Below are 24,532 nucleotides of genomic sequence, written 5' to 3' on the forward strand. Positions count from 1 at the left end.
CCATTGGCGTAGCTTGGGGAGCAAGGATGTCATGCACTAGTCCCCCCCCCCCCCCATTCTGCATTGTGTACACAGTACTTATTTAAGTGTACTTTGTTGACACTACGCACAGTACTCATGGTATCCTTAGGTCGAAATTATTTAAATTTGGTTTGTAAAACAGATAGGGCGGCCCCCTTAAGGTTTAAAAAAAAAAACAGATCCCGGCGGTCCGGACTTTGGGAAGCCCTGATTAATGATGACAATATGGTCCTGTTTAGGGTGACGATATGGTCCTGTTTAGGGTGACGGTTTGGTGCTGTTTAGGGTGACGGTTTGGTGCTGTTTAGGGTGACGGTTTGGTGTTGTTTAGGGTGACATATGGTGCTGTTTAGGGTGACGGTTTGGTGCTGTTTAGGGTGACGATATGGTCCTGTTTAGGGTGACGATATGGTCCTGGTTAGGGTGATAGTTTGGTGCTGTTTAGGGTGACGATATGGTGCTGTTTAGGTGACGATATGGTCCTGTTAGGATGACGATCTATGTTCATTTGCAATCTATGTTCATTAGAAGCAAGACGTAAGCAGTTATGTATAGACTTTGCAAATGCTCTTGTCAAACACCCACAATTTAAAGAATGTTTACCTCTTAGACAACAAAGCACTTATTCTCTAAGATCTCAATCAAAGTTTAAACAATACCAATGTAAAACAAAACGCTTCCAGTGCAGCTCTCTTCCTTACTTTATAAATCTTTTGAATAAAATGTAATACCAATATTTTTAGAATTTCACAGTCCATGATTGAACTATGTGAATGAATTTTGATAGTTTTTATCTCAATTTTCTGCATTACTGAATATTTCTTGCCATCTCCCCTCATCTGTAATGATAAGGTACCCTTTGTCTGTCTCTCCCTCTCTTCAACTCTCTCTCTCCTTCTCTCCCTCCCTATCTCTTTCCGTCTTTCTCCCCCGTCCCCCTTTTCTCTCTTTCTCTCTCTTTCTCTCCTTCTCTCTCTTTGTCATCACTCCAACTCTCCCTCTCCTACACCTCTCCCTATCTCTTTCTTTTTTAAACAAAAATTTGAATCTGATCAATGAATTTTTATGAAATGTCTATTATGTTTGATTATTGATTTATATCATATTTTGTGTTATTTCAATTTGAATTGCAATTGTATTGTATATAACCTTGTGAAATGGATCGCAATTCAGCCATTGGCTGCGATGATCTTTTTAATAAAAACCATTTCTATCTATCTATCGACGATATGGTGCTGTTTAGGGTGACGATATGGTCCTGGTTAGGGTGACGGTTTGGTGCTGTTTAGGGTGACGATATGGTGCTGTTTAGGTGACGATATGATGATGTTTATGTGATGATATGGTACTGTTTAGGGTGACGATATGGTGAGATTTAGGGTGACCTTATTCTGCCCCTACCCCTATTAAAACAATGTTAGTCAAATTTGTGTGATCTAGGAATAACAGATTTGGTTTTATCTTTCTCACTTGCACTCATTTCATGTATTTCCAGAGCTAATTTAATGCCAAGTACTTATTTATATTGTTTTCATAATACATTAGCATAAGTCGAATCCGTTGGGACCGCAGATAATAGTTCGGCTTATACAACATTGGACTCAGAAATGTAAATACATGTAACATGTTTTGCATACTTTGTGATTTGACTTCATCTTGTGTAACTTCGTGTTGTGCAATTTGACTGTATATTCCATCTACAATTTCTTTTTTTAATGAGAAGAAACTCAATAGGCAATAGGCCTGTATTGATTATAATTTTAAAACCATAAAGTCACAAATTTGGGGTTTCATTCGTTTCCTGGATGTTTTCAACATTCCTCTGTAAATCTACATTTCAAAAGATGTTGTTCTATGTTCCATGGCCATGCTTATTGTCCATGTTTCCGCTCCATACAATAGGACAGACCATAACAAAGCAGTTCACTAGTCTTAACCTAAGCGGAACGGTTTCACCTTTCTATTTGTGAATAAGTCTTTCATTGCCAGAAATGGTATAACCCTTATACCAATCTACAGGCCAGGTCTACAGGGCACTAAATGGTATGAGCGTTATACCAACCTACAGGGCACTAAATTTATACCATTTAGTGCCCTGTAGGTTGATAAAACGTTTATACTACTTAGTGTCCTGTTGTTTGGTATAACAATTATACCATTTGGTGCCCTGTAGGTCGGTATAACGTTTATACCATTTGGTGCCCTGTAGGTCGGTATAACGTTTATACCATTTGGTGCCCTGTAGGTCGGTATAACGTTTATACGATTTAGTGCCCTGTAGGTCGGTATAATGTTTATACCATTTAGTGCTCAGTTAATAGATGTAGTATTTGTCATATATCATCAATGTTGCTAGATTCGTATGTCTGTTATTTTCTTTTAATTTCTGAAAGTATCATGTCCTTTGTACTGTGCATATTTTTCAATACTGAAAGTCTTGCTTTGCAAATAAAAAGAAAATTACCAAAACAAAATGATTGAAGGTCTGTTCTATTATTCGTGGCTTTTGTAATGCATTAATGATTCATGTGTAATTTATAAATTGATGACTTTGCAATTCATGAACCATGAATTCTGGCTACTGGTATCTTCAACATAAGCTTTGGAGAAAATTAATAGAGACACCCAGAACCTGAAAACTAAACAATTTTGTTGTAAATCTGGATTTCTGCTGTACATATTAAAAATATTGTTGTTGGGCTACCACATCAAATTACACAAAAAATATGCAAAGCTGCATGAACTTGGTAAACAGGATTGATATAAGCCAATTAAAGATATTACAGTGAGAGAAAACACTCCAATACGCATTGCAATGGCAATGAAAATATATATTTCTTTTCCACATTCTCAAGCCACAAATTCCAAATTTCAACCTTGGACCAAACATCAGACCTACCCCTAACCCTGCACCCACCCCCGGGAGCGCGCTTCGCCTGCTCACTACCGCCCCCTAAAATAAAATCCTGGCTACGCGCTTGAGAGGATAATAACCCAGGTAGCAAGCCCATATGGGACCCACATGGGTCCCATATTCTCTGAAATGTTATCTTTATTGAAGGTGACTTTAAAAAGTTAATAGTTGGTAGGGAGGGGGTGCAACCTGCCATACGCTTCTACCTCTTGGTTGCTTTGATCCATTGTCGAAAATATTTTGGCACCTGTCACCCCCCCCCCCCCCCCCCCCCAACCACGGATACAAATCGACACCTTTGATGGCCTTGCTTATTGTCCATGTTTCTGCTCCATACAATAGGACAGAACAGACATAACAGTTTACTGGTCTGAGCCTAAGTGCAAAGTTCACCTTTCTATCTGTGAATAAGTCTTTCATTGCCAGAAATGTATTCCGAGCTGTTTCTATTATTTAGTATACGAAGCTACAGAGCGCTAAATGGTAAAAACGTTATACCTAGGCCTACTGGACACTAAATGGTTTCTGCTCCATACAATAGGACAGACCAGACATAAGAGTTTACTAGTCTGAGCCTAAGCGCAAAGTTCACCTTTCTATCTGTGAATAAGTCTTTCATTGCCAGATATGTATTCCGAGCTGTTTCTATTATTTAGTATACAAAGCTACAGAGCGCTAAATGGTATAAACGTTATACCTACAGGGCGCTAAATGGTATAAAATTTATACCAATCTGAAGGGCACTAAATAGTACAAGCTTTATACCAACCTACAGGGTACTAAATTTATACAATTTAGTACCCTGTAGGTTGGCATAACGTTTATACCATTTAGTACCCTGTACATTGGTATAACGCCTATACCATTTAGTACCCTGTACATTGGTATAACGTTTACACCATTTAGTGCTCAGTCTGTAGATGTAGCATTTAACTATTTCCCATCAATGTTGCTATAATAATAAGATTATTGTAAAAAAAAAAAAAAAAATGGGGGGGGGGGTGTATTTCTGAAATTATCATGACTTTTGTACTATGCATATTTTTCAATACTGAACGTCTCGCTTTACAAATAAAATGAAATTACCAAAACATAATTATTGAAAGCATGTTTTATTATTCACGGCCTTTGTAATGCACCAACAATGCATGTGTAATTTATAGATTGATGGTTTTGCAATTCATGAACTATTTTTAAGTTTAGTCAGAACCATCATTAAAAGGATAACGATAAATGTGTAATTAATTCTGGTTACTGGTATCTTCAACATTAGCCTTGAAGAAAATTATAAGAGAAACACAGAACCTGAAAACTAAACAATTTTGGGGTAAATCTGGAATTCTGCTGTACAGATTGAAATAATTTGTTGTTCGGCTACCACATCAAATTACACACAAAAATATGCAAAGCTGCATGGACTTGGTCAGCAGGGTCGAAATTGAGAGAAAACACTCCAATACGCATTGCAATGGCAATGAAATGAAAATAGATTTTCTTTCCACATCCTCAAGCCACAAATTCCAACCTTGGGACCAAACATCAGAGCTACCCCTAACCCTAAACCCAACCTAAAACATGTACATAATTACGATAATTACGGCAGTAGGATGCTCTGGGGTGCCGTTTCAGTATTTCAATTTTTTTTGCTCTCTCGAAGATTATTATAATCATTATCATCAACATCATCACCTCATATTAAGAATATAAAGGACTAGGGAATACAAATGTCAAAACAGTACCTATAGAGGGTCAGTGATTCGAAGGGAGTGAGGGATGACTCTCCCTGGAAAATCTGTGAAAGGAGTCGTCTCGAATCGGAAACCACCTCCCTTATTTTGGATAGTTTCTGAAAACAATTTTAGCAAGCTTTTGGAATCCAAGAGGATTTTTTTTTAAGGAAGCATTGATAAATAGTGAATAAAAAAATAAATTGGTCTCTTGGTCCAAACCTTTCTCAAACGTCCAAGATGAACAAATTTGACTGTCATTAATGGGCAAATTTACCTCTTGATTGAAGTAAATACTTTAATGTTGCCTTGCAATGTAAGTACATGTTCAGTGGAGTGGAAGATGCAAGTTTTAAAGCTTATCTGTACTAGTTTTAGTAGTTTATAGGAAAGATTAGACCGCCCTGCAAGGTCACTGGACTGGTGGTTATCTCATCAACTCAGCTCCTAATTAACATAAGAAAAAGAGGATCATGGGGGGGGGGGGGGGGCCAATGGTCACCGATTAGGCATTGTTTTATATATAGAGGGAGCAAGTAGCTACAAGTAGGGCAGTGGGGCTTTAATACTGAATGCCTCATCAATCGAGAAGTTTAGATACTGGCCCTAGTGCGATTACTTTCTTTAAAGATTCTCCATTGGGTCACAAACAAACACATTTTGATCACTAATAAGTAATAACTGCAAATAGAAAATGTTTCACCAGTAGTAATCACATTTATTTTTCACTGCAATGGAAGTAGGCAAATTACAATGAAATCATCTTTCATCATAGATTTGTACATGTTTTTCACAATTATATTTTCAAAACAGACCTTTTTCATAACGTATTGCAATGTAAGGAAGTCTACTCTGTCAACCTAATTGTGACAGGCATGTTTCATAGAACTTGTCATCAGTGACAAATGACAGCTTTTGTTAAAAGCTAGTGAAATCCTCGCTTCTGATTGGTTATCAGCAGACTTGTCACTGATTTTTGTCATTTGTTATTGAAAAAAGGCTCTGTGAAACTGGTCCCTGGACATGCTTTTGAGCTGGGCTTGCCAAATGGAGCTAGCCCCTTCGGAAAGTGCAACAATTTGAATACATTATGATACTGATCTCATCAATCAACATACAAAATATGACTTCTAAAAGTTCAAAAGGTATTATCAACAAGGGGTACAAAAACACGACATGAAATACCAGCATGTGAATTATTATGGTTCGACTAAATAATGTATTATATGAATGAGGAATTAATGTGTGAGAAGCCGACTCAATTTGATGCACAACTAAAAACCCTAGTCCTACTACAAGACCGACAACCAGACTGAACACAAACTTGACATTACCTCGAATGGAAAAGACTTGGTCTAGCTATAATCAGTGTGGAATCAGTAAGGCTAGGTGACAAATTTACAGCATTGTGCTAAACGGATTGTCATTGTCATTGTCATTGATCAATAAGTGTCATTTGTCCACGATACAGATATAACTACTACAAATATCCTAGGATTTGGTGCAGGCGATGTGTTCGATGTGCTTTACACTTGCCTCAATGGCAAATAAAGTACAATGGAAACTTGATATGAAGAACTCTGATATAACGAGGCATCTGTTACAACAAGGTCATTTGGCTGGTCCCAGCTCTATATTATCTGTTTTTTTACCCCGATATAACAAGGTATTATCCATGGTCCCAAGGACCTCGTTATAACGACTTTCCACGGTACGTGTATTTCAAACAAGTAGCACATACATGTCAGATATGATGAGGATGTAAGCAAAACAATAATTTATCATCAAATAGAGAACACTTCTTAAATATATTGAAGTTAATGATGTACAGTATTTTAAAAGTAACGAAAATGATATATTCATTAAAAACAATATCATTTACCCTATTCATACAGAAATTAAAGTCTTTAATCTTTTGGTACTCAGAACAATCAAGACATACAAAATACTCCCCCTCCCCCCTGTAATAAATGTTCAACATTATCCTTACACAATTAGAAATTATATATGTACCCTCTGCTGAGAGCCTGCAGGGTATCTTTCAAACAAACACAAAAATGATTTGAGTTTATGCCCTTCTGCACACAAAAAGACTCAATAATTGTAAGTATGTATTCTTCACAACTCATTAGCCTTGACATCATAACCCCTATTCCATTTGATAGCAGCATGTTGCCAATAATACTAGTAACAGTTCATAAAGACAGTAGGTAATGATCATCTCGAACTGTTATGTACACACAAATGCCTTTTTGTACTAATTGTATTTCTAATACTGGTCCATATGACAGAAGGATATAAACAAAGCTTCATTTAAGAATCCTATATAATTGACCAATAAGCACATGGTTATACAGCTTACAGGATGCTTCGTACACACGACTCTACAAATCTGTAGCCAATAGAACAGTCACACTTCCGCATAAATATCCTTTTTTCAGATACAACATCACTCTTTATATCTTCTTCTTGCTGTACATAATTCTTTTCTCAAGAACTTACCAGTCATTAGGGCAATTTGAACCTTATCAAGAGCGTAACATCTGTATTCGCATGGGTATACAATATCAAAACATGTAGATGCACCTATTAGTTATATATCTTAGAATCTATACACGACATGGACATCTTAGTTTTCTTTCTTCTCTTGGTCTTTACTGCTTGAATCTGAGGTTGAATCTGAACTTGAATCCGAGGTTGAATCTGAGGTTGAATCTGAGCTGCCTCCTGATGATTCACGCTCCGATGCCATCTACAAATGAAGAATTTGAACAGAAAAAAGTTTAAGTCGGGAGTCTACTTTGCCTTTTATTTTCAGACAGTGGGCGTCTGATCACCTATAAAGACCGACCACTTATCACACCTAAGACACCACGTAGGAATTTCGAATTTTTCTTTATATATAATGTATACACATAATATATATAAAATCATGTTTTAATTGACATGCTAAAGCATTATCTAAAAGCCTTTCATACAATTACAACCATGTATAACTCAGCAAAGTTCCATAGAGCAAAATGTGTAGATTTTTTCAATGGATAGGGATGCCAAGTTTCAGGCACTGGCCAGACTTCAGGCTCTAAAATGTATGGGTTTCTAAATGAATGTTATTACTAACTAGTACCTGTATCAATTTAAAACTTGACCCAAGTAACAAGCAGGAAGACATTGCTATCAAATGCACTAGTATAGGTTAGATAGGGGGAATTTTCTGAAGATTAAATAGATGAAAGCTTTTAACAGTTTGATCAAGGTTTCCAAACCAAACAAGTTACAGATCAGTCATTCTTCATTGAGATGCATAATTTTGTTAAATCTCAAACTAGAATACAGCTTAAAGGGATAGTCGAGTATTGTTGCAGAGGGCGCTACACAAAATAATCTGTTTGTGAAGAAATGAAAAACTGAGTGACAAATAACAAGATAGCGCCTTATACGTTTTATTCCAGCCAATGCCGATGTTAGCTTTTTAGTGTTGATTATAATACGAACAAACAGCCGGCCCGTGTATTGTTATTATTAAAAAATTAGTCAATTAACGGTCAGCATATTTTTTTTAAAGTGGAGCTGAATTGGTATGATCGTATTGGCTAAATTTCACACATTTTGGGGTCTAAAATTTACTTCATTGCAATGTTAGGTCCTAAAAGGGCAATAGAAATGTCATAAATAAGAATAAGAGCAATAACCACGCACTTTGAAGGCATTTGCAGTCTGAAAAAAGAACTCGACTATCCCTTTAAGGCTAACAACTCAAAATTTGTCTGCTCTTCATCCTACCCCTTTCCTCAAACACCAACACCCTCATCCACTCACCTTCTTATATGCCATCTCAAAGAGCTTGAGCGATGCTTGCTGAAGAGCTGACGATGCTTCCCTGATGTCTTCAGGGCTCTTGTTGTCCTTGTCGGCCAGGACGTCCTTGACGGTGGTGATCTGTTCCTTCAGCTTGGCACACTCCTCCTCGGGCAACTGCTCCTTGAACTCCTCCATCTTGGTCTCTGTGTCATGGACGATGTTCTCGGCAGAGTTGACAATCTCAACACGCTCCTGCAAGACAAGAGATTAAAGTAAGTTAATTTCTTACTTTTTCATGATTTATTAACCATTACCCTAAGCTTTGTAATCCATTATCAAGAACGGAATAAGAAAATATAATTTCTTGGGCAAATGTACACCCTGGCATGTCACAAATGCCTTTATTGCTCTTTTCAGTGACTCAATGACAACAGAATTTTTCACTAAACAAACACAAAGCATACTGCATCAAGTTGAAATATACCACTTCTTAAATTTCCAAACAAACAACAAAGCAGAGATAAATCACTGCACACAGTACATTTACCAAAATAAAACAATTTATCCTTTATATTCACTTTTGTGAACACAATTTATTAAAGCCCATGTCTTTTCATACATGGCATCATGCTCAGTATAAGGTTTCTCCACATACCTCAAAGAGGGTTATGCGGTTGACGAAAAATTTGAACATCATTGCATGATAAAATCAAAATAACTACATGTATCTACTTCATGGACTACCGAGATCTCTTAAAAAATAAATTATTGTATTCGATATTTGCTCTGGCAACAATATCTCCAGGCCTCTTTCATCAAAGATACTTTGTCTTGGTTAGGATTAGGATTGCAAATGGGTTTAAGATATAGGCCTGAATTCAAAGGAGGTTTGTCAACAAACCTAGGTTTATGTGCGTCATATAAAACGTGTCGTATGACGCACCTAAACCTCAGTTTGTTGACAAACCTCCTTTGTGAATTCCGGCCATTGTGTTTGGTTCAGGGTTAAAGTTGAGAGTTCGGTTAGGCAATCGTCACAGGAGCATGTGTCGTACAGCCATTGTACCACTAAGATTAGAATATTGAATGGAAAATGCATCTCAGGATGACTTGGAATCTGAAGGAAATAAAAACTCTTTAGAACAAACCTTCTTGATCTTGTCCTCAGCAGCAAACTTCTCTGCAGCTCTGACCATGTTCTCGATCTCATCGTTGCTAAGACCACCCGATGACTGGATCACAACTATGTGGGAGAAACAGGAAGCAAGCAATCGTGAAAGTCATTTGGAGTTTAAGGTTTAGGTCGGGTCAGAAAATTAAAACTCTGATCATATTTACATTTGAATACACATGGGCAAAATGAAAGTGAAATCAGCAATTTGGAATAAAATACCAAGAAATTGTACAATTGTTCATACTGACCATGTCACCATTACAGAGCTGCCAACATTTGATTTGGGTAATCAGGGAGATTTCTGAGAGAGCAGCATCGAACGACTTCATTGTTGGCGGGAACCAAGAATGGCCTTTTAGTGCCCCTGGTGGGGGGGGGGGGGGGCAGGGGGCAGGCCCCCAAAAGCTCTTGGTTTTAAGCCTCTTTGAAACCCTTTTAGAACACATTTTTTCAATGATTTCTCAAAATGGAAGGCTTTGATATGGCACATTTTATTTGCATACAATTGATAACATATGAACTTCACATCATATTTCAGACTATGAACTCCTGTTACCTCTATTGTGAAATGGGGGATGTACTTGTGGAAGGCAAGGACTGGGGTGTGCTTGAGGGTTTTCCTTGAAGTGACTGGTAGGTTGCTTGCTTGAGTTTGCTAAGGAGGTCCTTGCTATACTCCCTTTGGTAGCATGGGACATCTGTGTTGGCAATTTTCTCTGTTAGGAGTGCTTGAAGTGTTTTCAAATTCATTGATCCCCTGAAATCAGTTTTGTTCTTCCTAACAATGCTAAAAACTCTTTCACATGAAGCATTGGAATGTGGTATCACAAGCAAAGATTTCATCACTTTGCTCAGAAGTGTGTATTTCTTTGAGCCATTGCCATCCTCCATCTTTGAAATTGCAGACCATTTCTTGTCTATTCTCAAGTTTTTGTTCAGGATCTCTGGTTCCCCTGAAAAGTCTTCAACCTGGTATTGTGCAAATTCCAGCTCAAGCTTGTCCAGGTCTCCATTCTCTGATTGTCTGTTCAAAATGCAAGGGTACTTTTCAACAAAGTATTGCACAGATGAAAATGACACATCTCTTCTGGAACTGACATCAATCACTTCAGCCTCCTTAAGGAACTTAACATCTAGTGGCCAGGTTTTCAAGGCATAGTCACATGCTGATTCATAATACTTCCTCACCGACAAGTAGAAGTATGTCAAATCAGCATCTGTAAGACGAAGGGGAGAATCATCTTCTGGGCTTGTTGTACTCTCCAGGTATTCCTTGGCATCTTTTCCAATCATTAGATCTTTATCTGACTTCTGGCAATCTCTCTTACCATACTGCACTTTCTTGACATCAGAACATTCAACAATCACTGTTGGCTGCACGAATCTAACAAGCATATCTTGGAAGGTTTTATTAAGCTGCTTATTAAGAAGATTTCCCAACACAAGGCCATTCCAAGTGGTAGTCATCTTTATATTTCTGATAATATTTCGACTTCGACATTGTCCTGGATGATATTTTAATACTCAAACAGAGAGCAAAATACAGCCTTGTTTTGGACAAAGTTGACTTACGCCTTCGGAAGATGCAAGTTATATCGATGCGTTCCCAACGGCAAAGGAGATCAGAAAAAAAAAGTCGGCTTCAAAATCCACTCTGCAGTAACACTGCCATGTTGGTATCAAATGATAATCCACTTAAAAATCACATCGCAAAAGTCCCCAAATCAATCCAAAAACTGATGTTGAAATGTGCAGTTTTTTGGGCCGATCGCAGCAGACAAAGTCTGCTTGTTGTATCAGTGCAACTTCTGGCTGCTCTGACGCGACCGATCGGAAACCGGCACCAACGTACCGGGACGCTACGGGGGCCGGCGAGGAAGCCGCCCGGCAGAGCAAGCAGGCGAATTGCTATCACACAAACACCACTCACATTATCACATGTTCCCAATGGTTTGTTAGATTAGCCCGCCAGTCGTTCGGCGTAACTCTCATTTATTACGCTGTTAAATAAAGTACGATATCACGGTAAATTTATATTCGACGACTGGATAACAGGAAAATTCATATTACAGAATTGCCGTGTGTTTGTATACGTACGTACGAACTCAACATGCTAGTCTTGTGAAACAGTCGTTTATGAAAATAATACAACTTAAAATCTGGAAATCCGGGAGATTTTTGCATGGGGTCGGGAAAACGGGATATTGGGTCAAAATCCGGGAGTCTCCCGCAGGATCCGGGAGACTTGGCAGCTCTGCCATTATCTAGTTCATAAATGTAATTAAATTCAAATATCAGAAATGTGGATCACTCAACCCAGGTGATGTAAATGGGTACCTTGCAGGAATTAATTCCTTGAAATGATAGAGCGTTGTAACATATGTGGAGGAAGGGTTACTGTAAGGCACCTTTGTATTTTACACTAGACACATTTTCAATTGCTATTATGCTGTACTAGCAGCAAAAAAACAAACTTAAAGATCCTCCATAATCTAATACTGAATCTGTCTTGCTGCTCATGTTTGAGCCCAGAGAAACTTGTTTTAGAATGTCTCACAAATGACATCATCATAATAGATACAGGTAATCTATACATGTAATGATAATCACATAGAATTACTCTAGCATGGCTTGCTGGCCCCACAGGCCACAGTACAGTCAGGTGGGGAATTCCGATTACCATGCACAAACAATTTTAAATGTTTGAAAGTAGGATATTTTAACCACAGACAATAACTTGACTGAATTTATACCAGCCAGCTGATGACTTGCGATATTCAAAGAACAATTAAACAAATCACACATTTAATCTTTCTACTGGGTATTTTAAGTTTGACAAGCTCTGAATGTAAGAAATGGGACTTGAAGCAAGTTCATGGGAGCAATAAAATTGTGATATCAGTGTTCAAATGAAGAATCAAGAAACATTTAGTGGACAAAGCTCACATCAGAAGAAAAATTTCCATTATGACCAAAGCTATGTGATTGCTACATATCTATCTTGGATAATATTAACTACCCCCCCCCCCCAAAAAAAAAAATGCTCTTCTTCAAACAAAAAGGGCCAAATTTTCTACATCAAATCTGCTTGTTTACAAGCATGAAAAAAAATAGATGGATGTTGGACGGTACACTGTCGATTTTACAAACCAGAACATAAACAATTTTTTTAATTCAAGTTTGATTGTAATACATTAGCAGGATCTCAGAATATCATGATAACAAGCAATTTTTCATATACATGTATGACCCTTTGAACTTTGACCTCATGACCCTAAAATCAATCAGTTCATTGGCTCTGCAAGATACATACATGTCCTGAGTTTGAAAGTAATCCATCCGTCAGTATTGACAATGCGATCATAATCTATTTTTGCAGACATAATGAGCCCCATGACCTCATGACATCAAAATCTAATCAGTTCATTGGCTCTGCAAGATACGTATATGAGTATGACCCAAGTTTGGCGGTAATCCATCAATCGGTTCTTGATATAACGTGATCACAAGCTATTTTTGCATGCATAATAAACCCCATGACCTTAAAATCTAATCAGTTCATTGGCTCTGAAAGATACAAACATGACCCAAGTTTGGTGGTAATCCATCAATCGGTTCTTGAGATAACACGATCACGAGAACGGGACGTACAGCCGGACAACCAGAAAACATAATGCCTCCGGCTATTTTGTAGCAGAGGCATAAAAAATGGTCTCATAAAAAAAATTCAGAATGAAATATGCTTGAATATGACACAAACAGTTGCCCAATATGGTAGGTTTAATAGGCACCAACTTTCTAATATAGCAATGATATACAATCGAAGATGCGACTTACTCTGTTGTTCCTTTCCTGTTCCCTTGTCCCTGGCGGATACATTCACAATACCGTTAGCATCAATGTCAAAGGTCACTTCGATCTGGGGGACTCCACGTGGTGCTGGAGGGATACCAATCTGAACAAAAGAAGAGTATACAATGCATGGGTCAATCAATAGGTCACTTCAGAGATGATAGCTGCGCAGGGCAGATACAGGCCATCTGTACAAAACTGTACTGCCCATTGAGACAATTGCTAGATACCCTTTCATGAAAAATTATAGGCAGGTGGTCTTTACGTACAGGTTCATTTAGTACATGTTTCAATTAGAAACCATATTTAAGGGAAACAAAAAATGTGGTCTTTCGATACAGGTGGTCACTAAAGCAGGTTTGACTGCACCACTGAATGGTTACAAGTAATCAAGGTAGAATATGCTGCATGATATGAAGTTTAATGCCTCATACCTCAATGACATGGGTCAACCACCTAAAAAGACGAGTACAATAAAATGAAACAAGCATTGTGTGCTTCACATTTCTGAATAGATCTCAAAACACAAAGTTAAGTGACCATGCATATGGGCCTTTACTGCACTGAATTACCCTTTTCCGCACCCTCCTGCTATTCAGTTGCTCATTAGTTGCTCATAAAAGGGTTGTATTCAGTAGAGGGCAGTTTTTTTGTCAAAGCTGACCAAGGCTTTAAAGCCCGACTGCACGGCTTATAGCTACCTGCGCCCTCTATATAGCAAACAATGCCTAATTGGTGACCATTGGTCCCCCATGATCCCCTCTTTCTTATGTTAATTGAGAGCCGATTTGATGAGATAACCACCCGTTGGTGACTTTGCAGGGAGGTCTAAACCGTCCTGGCCAAACTAGTGCAGACGGGCTGTAAATGATGCATCCACTTACCAGTTGGAACTGTCCAAGTGTCTTGTTATCTCCAGCCATCTCTCTCTCTCCCTGACATACTTTGATCTCGACCTGGGTCTGACCGTCGGCTGCTGTGGAGAACACCTACAAATAGAGAATACAACATGAACGATGAAGTCATCAAGACAGTGGCCCGATGTATGCTAATAATAATAATAACGATAATAGTATGTCTTGTTTACCCAGGGTAGCCTCATTCGGCTTTAGCCAAGCTACCATGAAAAGGGGCTCAAGCATTCAAGAAACTTCTTCCTACCGGGTACCCATTAACCTCACCTGGGTGGAGTGTGGTTAAGGTAGATTAATATTATCTTGCCAAAAGACATTAGTGCTCTGATGATATTTGCTCTGGGCCTTATTTCGTTAAAAACTATATGATGTCAGGGTCGCATCGGGTTTGGGGTTAGGTTTGAGGTATAAGGGTAAGGTAGGGCCTTTGGTCTGTAGTTGAAGATAGTAATTGGTTTAGCTTCGGGAAATGGCTGAATAGCAATTGCCAGCGGAGCATGTGTTGAAGACATGAGAAAGACTTCAAAGAAGTTGTCGTCAAATTTTCATCTCCAGTCTACTGTGGCCAAAATTGACCATCATGGAATTAAATTGTGATCTAATTGTACCGTCCATCATGCTCAGAAAATGATTTCTCCACATACCTCAAGTGGTAATGCGGTTGACGAAAAATTTGTACATATACCATCATCGCATGACTGCACAATATGAAAGATCATAAGTTAGCATTGTAAAATTTATTTCGACCTGTATGTCATTTAATGATTAAGTGGAGGTTCCTTGTTTGGAATGGTTATTTTACAAGATAGGGATATGTGAAGAAACCTTTTTCAAGAAACATTTCTTTTATATTGTTGAAAACTAACATTAAACAATGGAGGGAGCTTACACACTCTTTTTCACGTTTACCAGAACTGGGGGGTGTTTCACAAAGATTCTAAGTCAAACTTAACTCTAAGTTGGACTTACAAATTATGAAGAGCCATTTGTAGCCTCAGAATACAATACATTCAAAAGCAAATATTCAAGTATTTCAGACTTTTCATAAATTCCACATCAAGAACATGAAATCTCCCATGAAAATAGAAAATAAGAATGATTTGAATCAACATTTTATGCCTTTAAAAATGACTTTTACATACTATTTTCGAAGACGCTAATGGCTTTCCATAATTGTTAAGTCCAACTGAGAGATAAGTACAACTTAAGATCTTTGTGAAACACCACCCAGGACCTTCTCTTACATGACTCTACTTCACTCACCTGTGCTTTCTTGGTGGGGATGGTGGTGTTCCTGTTGATAAGCTTGGTGAAGACTCCTCCAAGGGTCTCGATACCGAGGGAAAGGGGCGAGACGTCCAGGAGGAGAACATCGGTGACATCACCAGCGAGGACTCCGCCTTGGATAGCAGCTCCTACAGCGACAGCTTCATCAGGGTTGACAGACTTACTGGGCTGACGTCCAAACAACTCCTGGACTAGCGTTTGAACCTGGTATGACCAAAACATGATTTCGGTTGGTTAGGTCAAAGACGGTAGTGGCCAGTATAAGGCCAAGATGCAATTGAATTAAAAATCAGAAATTACATGAAATTGGTAGCGCCACTCTGACTTTCGCTTTTTCAAATAACACAAAAGCAGAGATGCCAACCCTATAGGATGGCTGTCAGTAACATTTACCATATTTGTCCGTAACAAATGGGGGTCCTTCCGTAACGCAAGACACCCAGCATAATTTTCGCGCAAAACGTACACAAACACCCAATCAGTCTTACTGCATTTCGAACCTACCAGTTTAAGTCCAAAATAAAGATGTGCATAAAAATGTTTTTAAAAATCTGTTTCCAGTCAAAGGATCTCCTCCTCGGGTACTCGCTCTTTTTAATGAATCCATGATAATATTCAGGAAGAAAACACCTCGTTCAAGCGTCGAATGGCAAATTTGAATCGACAGCCAAATACACTCACCGGTACCACAGACACACCAGCCCAGGCCGAACAACAACACACCGTATACCGCACTTGCAATGCGCCCGCTGAATCACCAAAGTCTTCGCTACTATACTTTGAATGGGTGGCTTAACTGCAGCAGGTGCTGTGCGCACGATCATCTACCACTATGCTCCCCCAAAAGACACGACCGCACGTAGCATACCAGTATCAAAACGGTAATAACGGCGGCCGTGTTGTTTCAGAATTAAACAAGATGGCGGCGGACGGACCATGTGCGCGAAAGTGCCTATCCAGTGTAGTCAAATTCAGTGAACTTATAGGTAAATGCGTGCGACATGCAGCGCTGTGTACGGAGGCTATGTGATAAGGCGGCATTCGCTATATACTTTTATTTATAGTTTCCCCGTAACCTTTTGATTGTTTACCGTAACGCCGTAACAAGAGCATTAAAACCGTAACAAATACGGCGAAACCGTAACGGTCGGCATCTCTGCAAAAGATTACCAAAATATGCCTTTCGGTTTATAATTGGATTTGTTAGTATCTAAAATCATCTGAAATGCGGTATACCATCCACTGCATTTGACATATTTCAGTGGTCAAGTCTTGATCTCAATTACTGTATTGAATAGTGCAGTAAACATATGTTTTGAAGGGGTAAAGAACAGATAATCTAAAATCTAAACGATTATTCGCTTGTAAAGTAAGTTGTAACAGAAAATCCAATTAAAAAGACATTGCTTTAAATAGTTTCTGCCTCAATGAAACGCAATCTAACAAAATAATCAAATATATTGGGTCCTGTCGATTATGAATCTTGTCACCCAAATCTGCAATGGTGTAAAAAGTCGCTGCAATCAGGAAGAATGGTCATTCGCTCAATCCCTGCACCCATGGAAGAGAGGACAAGAGGAAACCACAACATCTATAGTTTGTGTATCAGCAAAGGATGGAGAGTACATATTGTAAAGAATAAAAAGGTATGTTTCAGAAGTGAAAGGTAGGGTGGTAATTGAAGAATTTTTAGCGACGAGGTCAGATTCATACCTTTGGCATCCTGGACATACCACCGACGAGCAGAACCTCCTTGATATCCGACTTGTTGATCTCAGCATCCTGAATGGCCTTCTTACATGGCTCCACGGTCCTCTTGATCAAGTGCTCTGTCAGGGATTCAAACTTGGCTCTGGACAGCTTCAGGTTCATGTGCTTAGGTCCAGACTGGTCCATGGTCAGGTAGGGGAGATTGATGTCCGTCTAAGAAGCAACAAGAAAAGATACATGGCTTAAAGATAAAGTTGATTTCTGGTAATGCGATTGCATTTTGAAAGAAACAGTGTGGAAGTATTATTGTGTACTGCAAGGTTCTGGAATCATCAAAATAATAAGAAACTTGGCCCAGTCTTAGTAAAGTTACCAGCACTGTACACAGAAAGATGTATATGGGACTACATTTCTGTCACATGCCATATTTAGAATAATAAGGCATTTGAAGAGCCATGCTTTCCAGGGAACATTTTTAATCTGATGTTGCATAATAACAATAATGCTCATAAATTATTTGTCACCTCTTCCCAGAACTCAACTTTCTCTTTAAGATAGTTAAACTTGTTTGTTTTTTCTTTTTTTATGACCAAATACATGTACCTTAGACATGCCTATATACATGCATATAATTGAAACAAATCAGCAAGTACCAAACAAAAAGCTTGAAAAAAGATACTATGAACCTGAATGTCTCATTCAGCTTCAAAGTATCTTTTTTACACACGCTTGAGGACAGAAAATGGTCATTATAACAAACAAAATATGCTTGTTTTTACATATCTTTTTAATATATTTTACACATGCCAAACTATGTTGGTGCTACAGATTCTTGTGCTGCAGTTTTACGTTGAAGATTGATCTGTTATTGTGTCTTCATTCAGCTCCTTCTTAAAAACACAAAAACAACTTACCTGAAGAGCGCTTGAGAGTTCGATCTTGGCTTTCTCTGCTGCTTCTCTCACCCTCTGTAATGCCATGGTGTCTTTGGTCACGTCAATGCCAGACTAATCAAACAAACAAAAATTATTGTAAATTATCCATACATACTGATTTCAAAATTTAATAATGATCTCATAACTTTTCCAAATGATGAATCATTACTGCTAAAATGCCAACATGCTTTTATACTTACTTGGGTATACTTGCCAACATGCTTTTATCAGTTTCAGAAGGATTTATCGCTATTATTAAGTTGTCTAATTGTTCATGCAAAGTAAGACAATTTCAAGATGGATGGGACAATGTCCTAATAACTAAAGAATGTTATGATTACAGCAATAAGTTGGATGTTGTCGAATGGAACGAAGTGCAACCACATGCATTTCAGATGCTAAGAATCTTTTTTTTTTCTGAAGAAAAAAATGGAGAAAGGATGATAGACAAAGATTAACATACACAAATATTGAAACATATGACAAGGGCAAGTGCATCATCAAAAATTGTTTCATGAAGTACCAATACACAAATGAAGAGTTTGATTCCAAAATGAGCTAAATCCATTTTTGTAACTTCAAAAAAGAAAAAAAATTGTTTACCAGATTTTGTACAGGCATCTAGAAAAGTGATATTTGAAGGTGCATTTTTTCATAATTGCTCCACAAATTTAGGTAAATGTTTTTTTGGTTTAAAGACAGGTACTTCAGTGAACAATGTTCTGATATATCAATAACTCAATTTTCATCAAAAGTGGATTTAGCTCCTTTTGGAATTGAGCTCTTCAAATACTGAAAACAAATACAGTAGAGTAGACTCACATCTTTCTTGAACTCTCCGACAAGGAAGTTGACAAGTGTATTGTCAAAGTCCTCTCCTCCAAGGAATGTATCTCCGTTGGTTGATTTCACTTCAAATACTCCCTTCTGGATCTCAAGAACCGACACATCAAAGGTTCCGCCGCCAAGATCGTACACAACGATGCTGCATTGAAAAGAGAATGAAAGTTGGCATTGACGTTAAATTCTTGCCCATTCTTACAATGAATCACTTCCTAGACATATTCCAAGTCAAGCTCATTACAGTCGAGTTGGCAACAATTATTAGTTTAAAATAACACTTGGCACATTGAAATTTGAAGTGGAAGTAACTGAAATATCTGAAACCGTTGAAGAAAAGAAATACATCACAATCTGCATGTCATTTCCCTGGATCCTCAGCTTCCTGGATTACATAGAATGTACTGTAATATTTTTGTTTATCCACTCAACAAAATTTTTGCAACTAACATTGCATTCTTAAATTACTTTAGGTGAAATTTAGTTCCTTTGAAGAGTATTCATGCTTTATTAATCATGCATGATATATGCAAATTCAAGAAGGCATCTCTCGTAACAAACAAGAATAAATTTATTTTTTGTTGTTGTTGAAGATTTAGTCATATCTCAGTCATGCTGACATCAGACATTACACTATCCCAAATGGCCAAAATTCAGGCTAGTATAGAATCGTTTCGGAGTCAGTTTGGCAGTGTGACTGTGATATTAAATCCCACAACGTTTGCCTCTTCAATCAAGTGTTTAAACCACTCAACTACAACATGATTCCCAGGGAATGGTAAACTGGTACTTACACACTGTCTCCTGATTTGTCCATACCATAGGCAAGGGCTGCAGCAGTGGGTTCATTGATAACTCTCAATACATTCAATCCAGAAATCTGACCTGCATCTTTAGTTGCCTGAAATATATACATACAAACATAAACAATTTGTTTTATTAAAAAACATTTCATCACATGTTTTTAAAAATGAAAGTATACAATTCCCATGTCAAGAACCCCTCTATACAAGTAGAGTTTGGAACCAAAAGTACTTTTAAAACTTTTTGGAAAACACATAAATCATTGGTAATAGTACCAAAAATGAACTTGTTTTTATTGTTTTCCTCCAGACTTTTTTTGGCAAACCCAAACTGACAGAAATGGTAGCATTTACACTCAGTGCGAAAAGATGGATTGGTCTCACTTGGCCTTTATTTCTTTGTTGCCTTGATGTCTACACATAAGGATTGAACACCCAATCTCATGTCAAAAACAATAACTCATCCAAGACCCATCTACAACCAACCATGTTTCAAACATAAATGCATGGGGCGTTAAATCTCCATCAGGCAAAGTTCAATTCAAGTTAGCCATGACTTTGTGAGATTGCCGATACTGACCTGTCTTTGTGAGTCATTGAAATAAGCTGGTACTGTGACGACTGCATTCTTGGCTGGTGTCCCCAGGTAGTTCTCTGCCGTTTCCTTCATCTTGGTAAGGACAAACGCACCCACTTGACTGGGAGAGTAGACCTTTTCATTGGCCTTCACCCAAGCATCGCCATTTGAAGCCTTGACGATTTTATATGATACCGTTCCACTAAACAGAGAGAGAGAAGGGGGGGGGGGGAGAAGGAAAATGGTTTTATTTGGTGGAAACTTCTCTAAATTTCGGTCACACTGCCAAACCAATTCCCAGTCGACTCTAAACCCAACTGATTCTCGACCATTTAGGTAATGTTATGTTCAGTCTGGTGTTGGTCTGGTGTTGGCCATGGTCTGGCCAGTGTTACGGAGGTGTGGAAGAAGAAGTTCATATCTTATCTTAACGTGCATGCAAAAATAGGATGATCTGTTATTTTGGAGAAAAAATTACTCTAGACTTGTGAGGAATCTAAAAGTGGTCAGTGTAATAAGAGTACAATGGTGAGCTGAGAAAAGTAGTTCACTTAGTTTCTTTGATTCTGTACAAAACATTAAATTTCAATAATTAGTTTTTAGGAGCTAAAGAACTGTAATCCTTTTTTATAAGCATGAGCCCCTCTCAAACATCTTTTTAAAACAACTTTTAAGTAATCATTTACAATGAGCTACCACCGTACAAGTACATCTAACATCTATATTGTGAGTAAGAAAACTAACAACAGCTGTTTTTACTATTACAGTATAAGCTTATCTTTCTGCCATATCTTGTCCAATTTTGTTTGTATCTCATGACAAAGATACATATTTGTATTGATTGATCATCTTCATTATGATTTGTCTCATTACCTATAACATTTCCCCCCCTCTCTTTTTTGGTGATTATTATTACATTAAGTTAACATGTTCTGCACTTGACTTGCTCTGTTAATAACACGTTTGATCTAATGCTCTCTCACTGTAATTATCTGTTTCCTCACTTTCCTGCCTAACAAAGACAGGTCCATGAGCCCCATTTCCCCAACTTACATGTCTTTCTGTGTTTCAGGATCGTCGAATCTCCTTCCAATTAGACGTTTTGTGGCATAAAGAGTGTTCTCTGCATTCGTGACAGCCTGCCTCTTGGCTGGCATGCCAACTAGTCTCTCATTATCCTTTGTAAATGCCACCACAGAGGGCGTCGTTCGGGCTCCTTCTGCATTCTCCAGTACCTTTGGCGTTTTGCCCTCCATGATTGCAACGCAGGAGTTTGTGGTTCCCAGATCTATACCAATGACGGCTCCCCGGACTGTTTCTGATGCGTAACATCTTGATGGGTGCCTCTGATGATGTCTGGCGTCTGAGTTTAATACACTGCATGTGCTCTAAAGTTAAGATAAAGTATAGATTGTGATTAAAATTGAGTCTCATATTTTCTTCTCTGACTAAAGCAATTCTACAGATAAGCCAAGATTTTATTTTTGAAAACATTTATTTTCATTATGCAGATTGTAGTTACCACTTACATTTTGATCATGATTAAAAAGATGACACAACCATGAAGATGCCGCCTACAAAGTACAAGGATGGACACAAATATATGTGGGGTGCATGGCCCTCGCGTACACAGATAACGCGTGGCGCGCGCGCCACGCGTTCCTGATCGGCCCGACCTAGCGCCACGCGTTCTTGAAAAAAAAGAAAAAAAAATGATTTTTTTTTTTTTTTTTTTTTTTTTTTTTGAAAAATCAGAAAATTCCGGATTTTCTGGTCCTAGAAACCCCCCAAAACAGAATATTCTGAATTATTCGTAAGGGTTGGCAGGTATGGTATTAAAAATTCATCAAATTACTTGTAATACTTGTAAAAAATAAATTAGATCTAAAATTTAAAAAAAAAAAAAAAAAAAAAAAAAAAAAAAAAAAAAAAATCAAATTTTTACTCTTTTTTTTGGGGGGGGGGGGGGGGGGGCCAAATTTTCCCTCGGGTCGCGCCACGCGTTTTTAATTTCTTGGCGAGAGGCCTGGTGGGGTGCTCCATACAATTAAAAATTTGACGAAATTTGCATCATAATGATTATACATCTTTAAATTTACCTCAATCTATTACAGCACCAACATGAACAATGTACGAGCTATATATAGATTGATTATTACATGGAAATATGTAAATATAAATGCATGTACATGTACATGCACTGACCTGAGAATAAACTACTGAAAAGAATGTATAAAAAAGATAAGAAAAATGAAATAAGAGATGCAAGGTTTGATGAGTAGGGGCGCTGGTCCGAGAATGAGGATCGTCCGCATAAACGAAGAGATTGTCATAAACGTGGACAAAGTGCGTCCTAAAAAATAAGGATCATCTTTCGGCGCTATGCGGGTGTTGGGTTCCCAAAACATTCTGGCATTGCGAAAAACGTATTCCGCGTAATAAAATACCCCTAAATTCACGTCTACTTTTATGGGTTGTCCATCTTCCCGAGGATTTGTTGCTGATAACGTGAAAGTCTCTGTACAAAGTGAAAGTCAATGTGGAATGTATCAAGGAGCATCATCGCGGAATCTGTTTTTCGCATCGCCAGTGCGCAGATCAGAAATCAGAATCGTCCGCAAAAATGCGGCAAGCCTCATTTTTCAGGGCGCATAGAGTCTAGACCTGTCCGCATTTACGAAGATCCTCGTTTATGTGGACGATCTTTATTATTCTCTAACCTAGTGCCCCTACCATGCCTACTGCCGATGCTGTCGATGATTATGATGATCATGTTTTTCATTTCATGTAACTTAGTACATGTAAGTTAGAGTAAGACAAACAAGTTTTCCACTTCATTTCTTCAAATTTCATTGGTGATTGAGAACACTACTACTAGTCAGATATCTTGAATTCAGAAGAGAATTACAAAACAACATGTGATCATAATTTACTAGTAGTAACAGTAGTAGCAGGAGTAACAGGGTAACAAGTAAAACTCTCCTGACAAATTTTAAGACACAAACCATAGCCTTTCACACTCACACTCACACAGTTAAGTAAGATCCCAAACCAGCTGATTTGGCTCACGCGCACAATACATTACCAGTCACGCTTCCCAATCCCATTTCTCCAAATCTCAAACTTGGCTTACCGATCTCAAAATGCTGGAAAAATGTCTTTGCTGAGAAATCTGCTTCACACAGCTAGATGTACCTCGAAGGCAATTCGTTGCTATTTTTGCTGCCGTCAACATATTGAACTTGTTCACCTTGTTTCAGCTCGAAAGAATGAAAATGTTCGAGCTCTGTGAGTTTACCGTGGACACAAACGTGGGTAGGTGTTGCGCATACGAATTTTACATTGGGCTTGCATACAAAAGGTACAGTATACACGTGTTTCGCAACGCAATATCCATGCATTGGCATTTAACCGGAGCGTCGCGTCGCTGCATGCATGATATGATGTAATGGAGGCCAATTATTACTACAGCGCATGCGCAATTGATTCGTCTACCAGGAATATTCTGGACAAAATAATCTCAGCTTTATAATTATACCGGTATAGGCCCAACTCACAAATGGAGTAGTAAAATGGAGCCCAAAGTTTGAAGTGGAAGAAAGAAAGAAAGAAAAAATCATGAAGTACAGCTATTCGTTCTTATCATTTGATTTTGGTGCAGATCGAGACACTCTACATTTCTGGTGACACAAATAAAACTATTTTTGCTTCATCCAGTATATAAAATGAGGTAAATTTCTCCGTAAACGTACAGTAAAAATAAAAAGAAGTATTTAAGGAATCAGTTTTTCATGTTTTTCAAGAGAAATGATAAAGAAAGGCACAAATTCTTCATTTCTTTCTTCTCTCTCTCTCTCTCTCTCTCTCTCTCTTCCGCCCCCTCTTTCCATTTCTATATTCCATGTTTGTATTGATCGCCTCCTTTTGTATAGTCTCTTCTCCCCACCCTTTTTTATGATTCAGTTAAACCATGTTTA

The 24,532-nt window shown here is 38.1% G+C and overlaps 1 protein-coding gene across 1 annotated transcript; it reads right to left on the minus strand.

Moving 5' to 3' along the window:
• Positions 1-5,359: 5,359 nt before the first annotated feature.
• Positions 5,360-23,951, minus strand: LOC577721 (stress-70 protein, mitochondrial). The gene is made up of 13 exons (XM_030985581.1): positions 23,689-23,951; positions 21,609-21,943; positions 20,559-20,757; positions 19,970-20,076; positions 19,158-19,320; positions 18,315-18,407; positions 17,404-17,613; positions 15,667-15,894; positions 14,374-14,478; positions 13,475-13,592; positions 9,612-9,706; positions 8,482-8,715; positions 5,360-7,414 (listed from the first exon to the last, which is right to left on the minus strand). The coding sequence occupies exons 1-13, from the start codon at positions 23,788-23,790 to the stop codon at positions 7,292-7,294; spliced, it is 2,112 nt and encodes a 703-aa protein (XP_030841441.1). The 5' UTR covers positions 23,791-23,951; the 3' UTR covers positions 5,360-7,291.
• Positions 23,952-24,532: the final 581 nt, after the last annotated feature.

Source organism: Strongylocentrotus purpuratus, unplaced genomic scaffold, assembly GCF_000002235.5.
Source record: "Strongylocentrotus purpuratus isolate Spur 01 unplaced genomic scaffold, Spur_5.0 spur5_scaffold_15, whole genome shotgun sequence".
Lineage (NCBI taxonomy): Eukaryota > Metazoa > Echinodermata > Echinoidea > Camarodonta > Strongylocentrotidae > Strongylocentrotus > Strongylocentrotus purpuratus.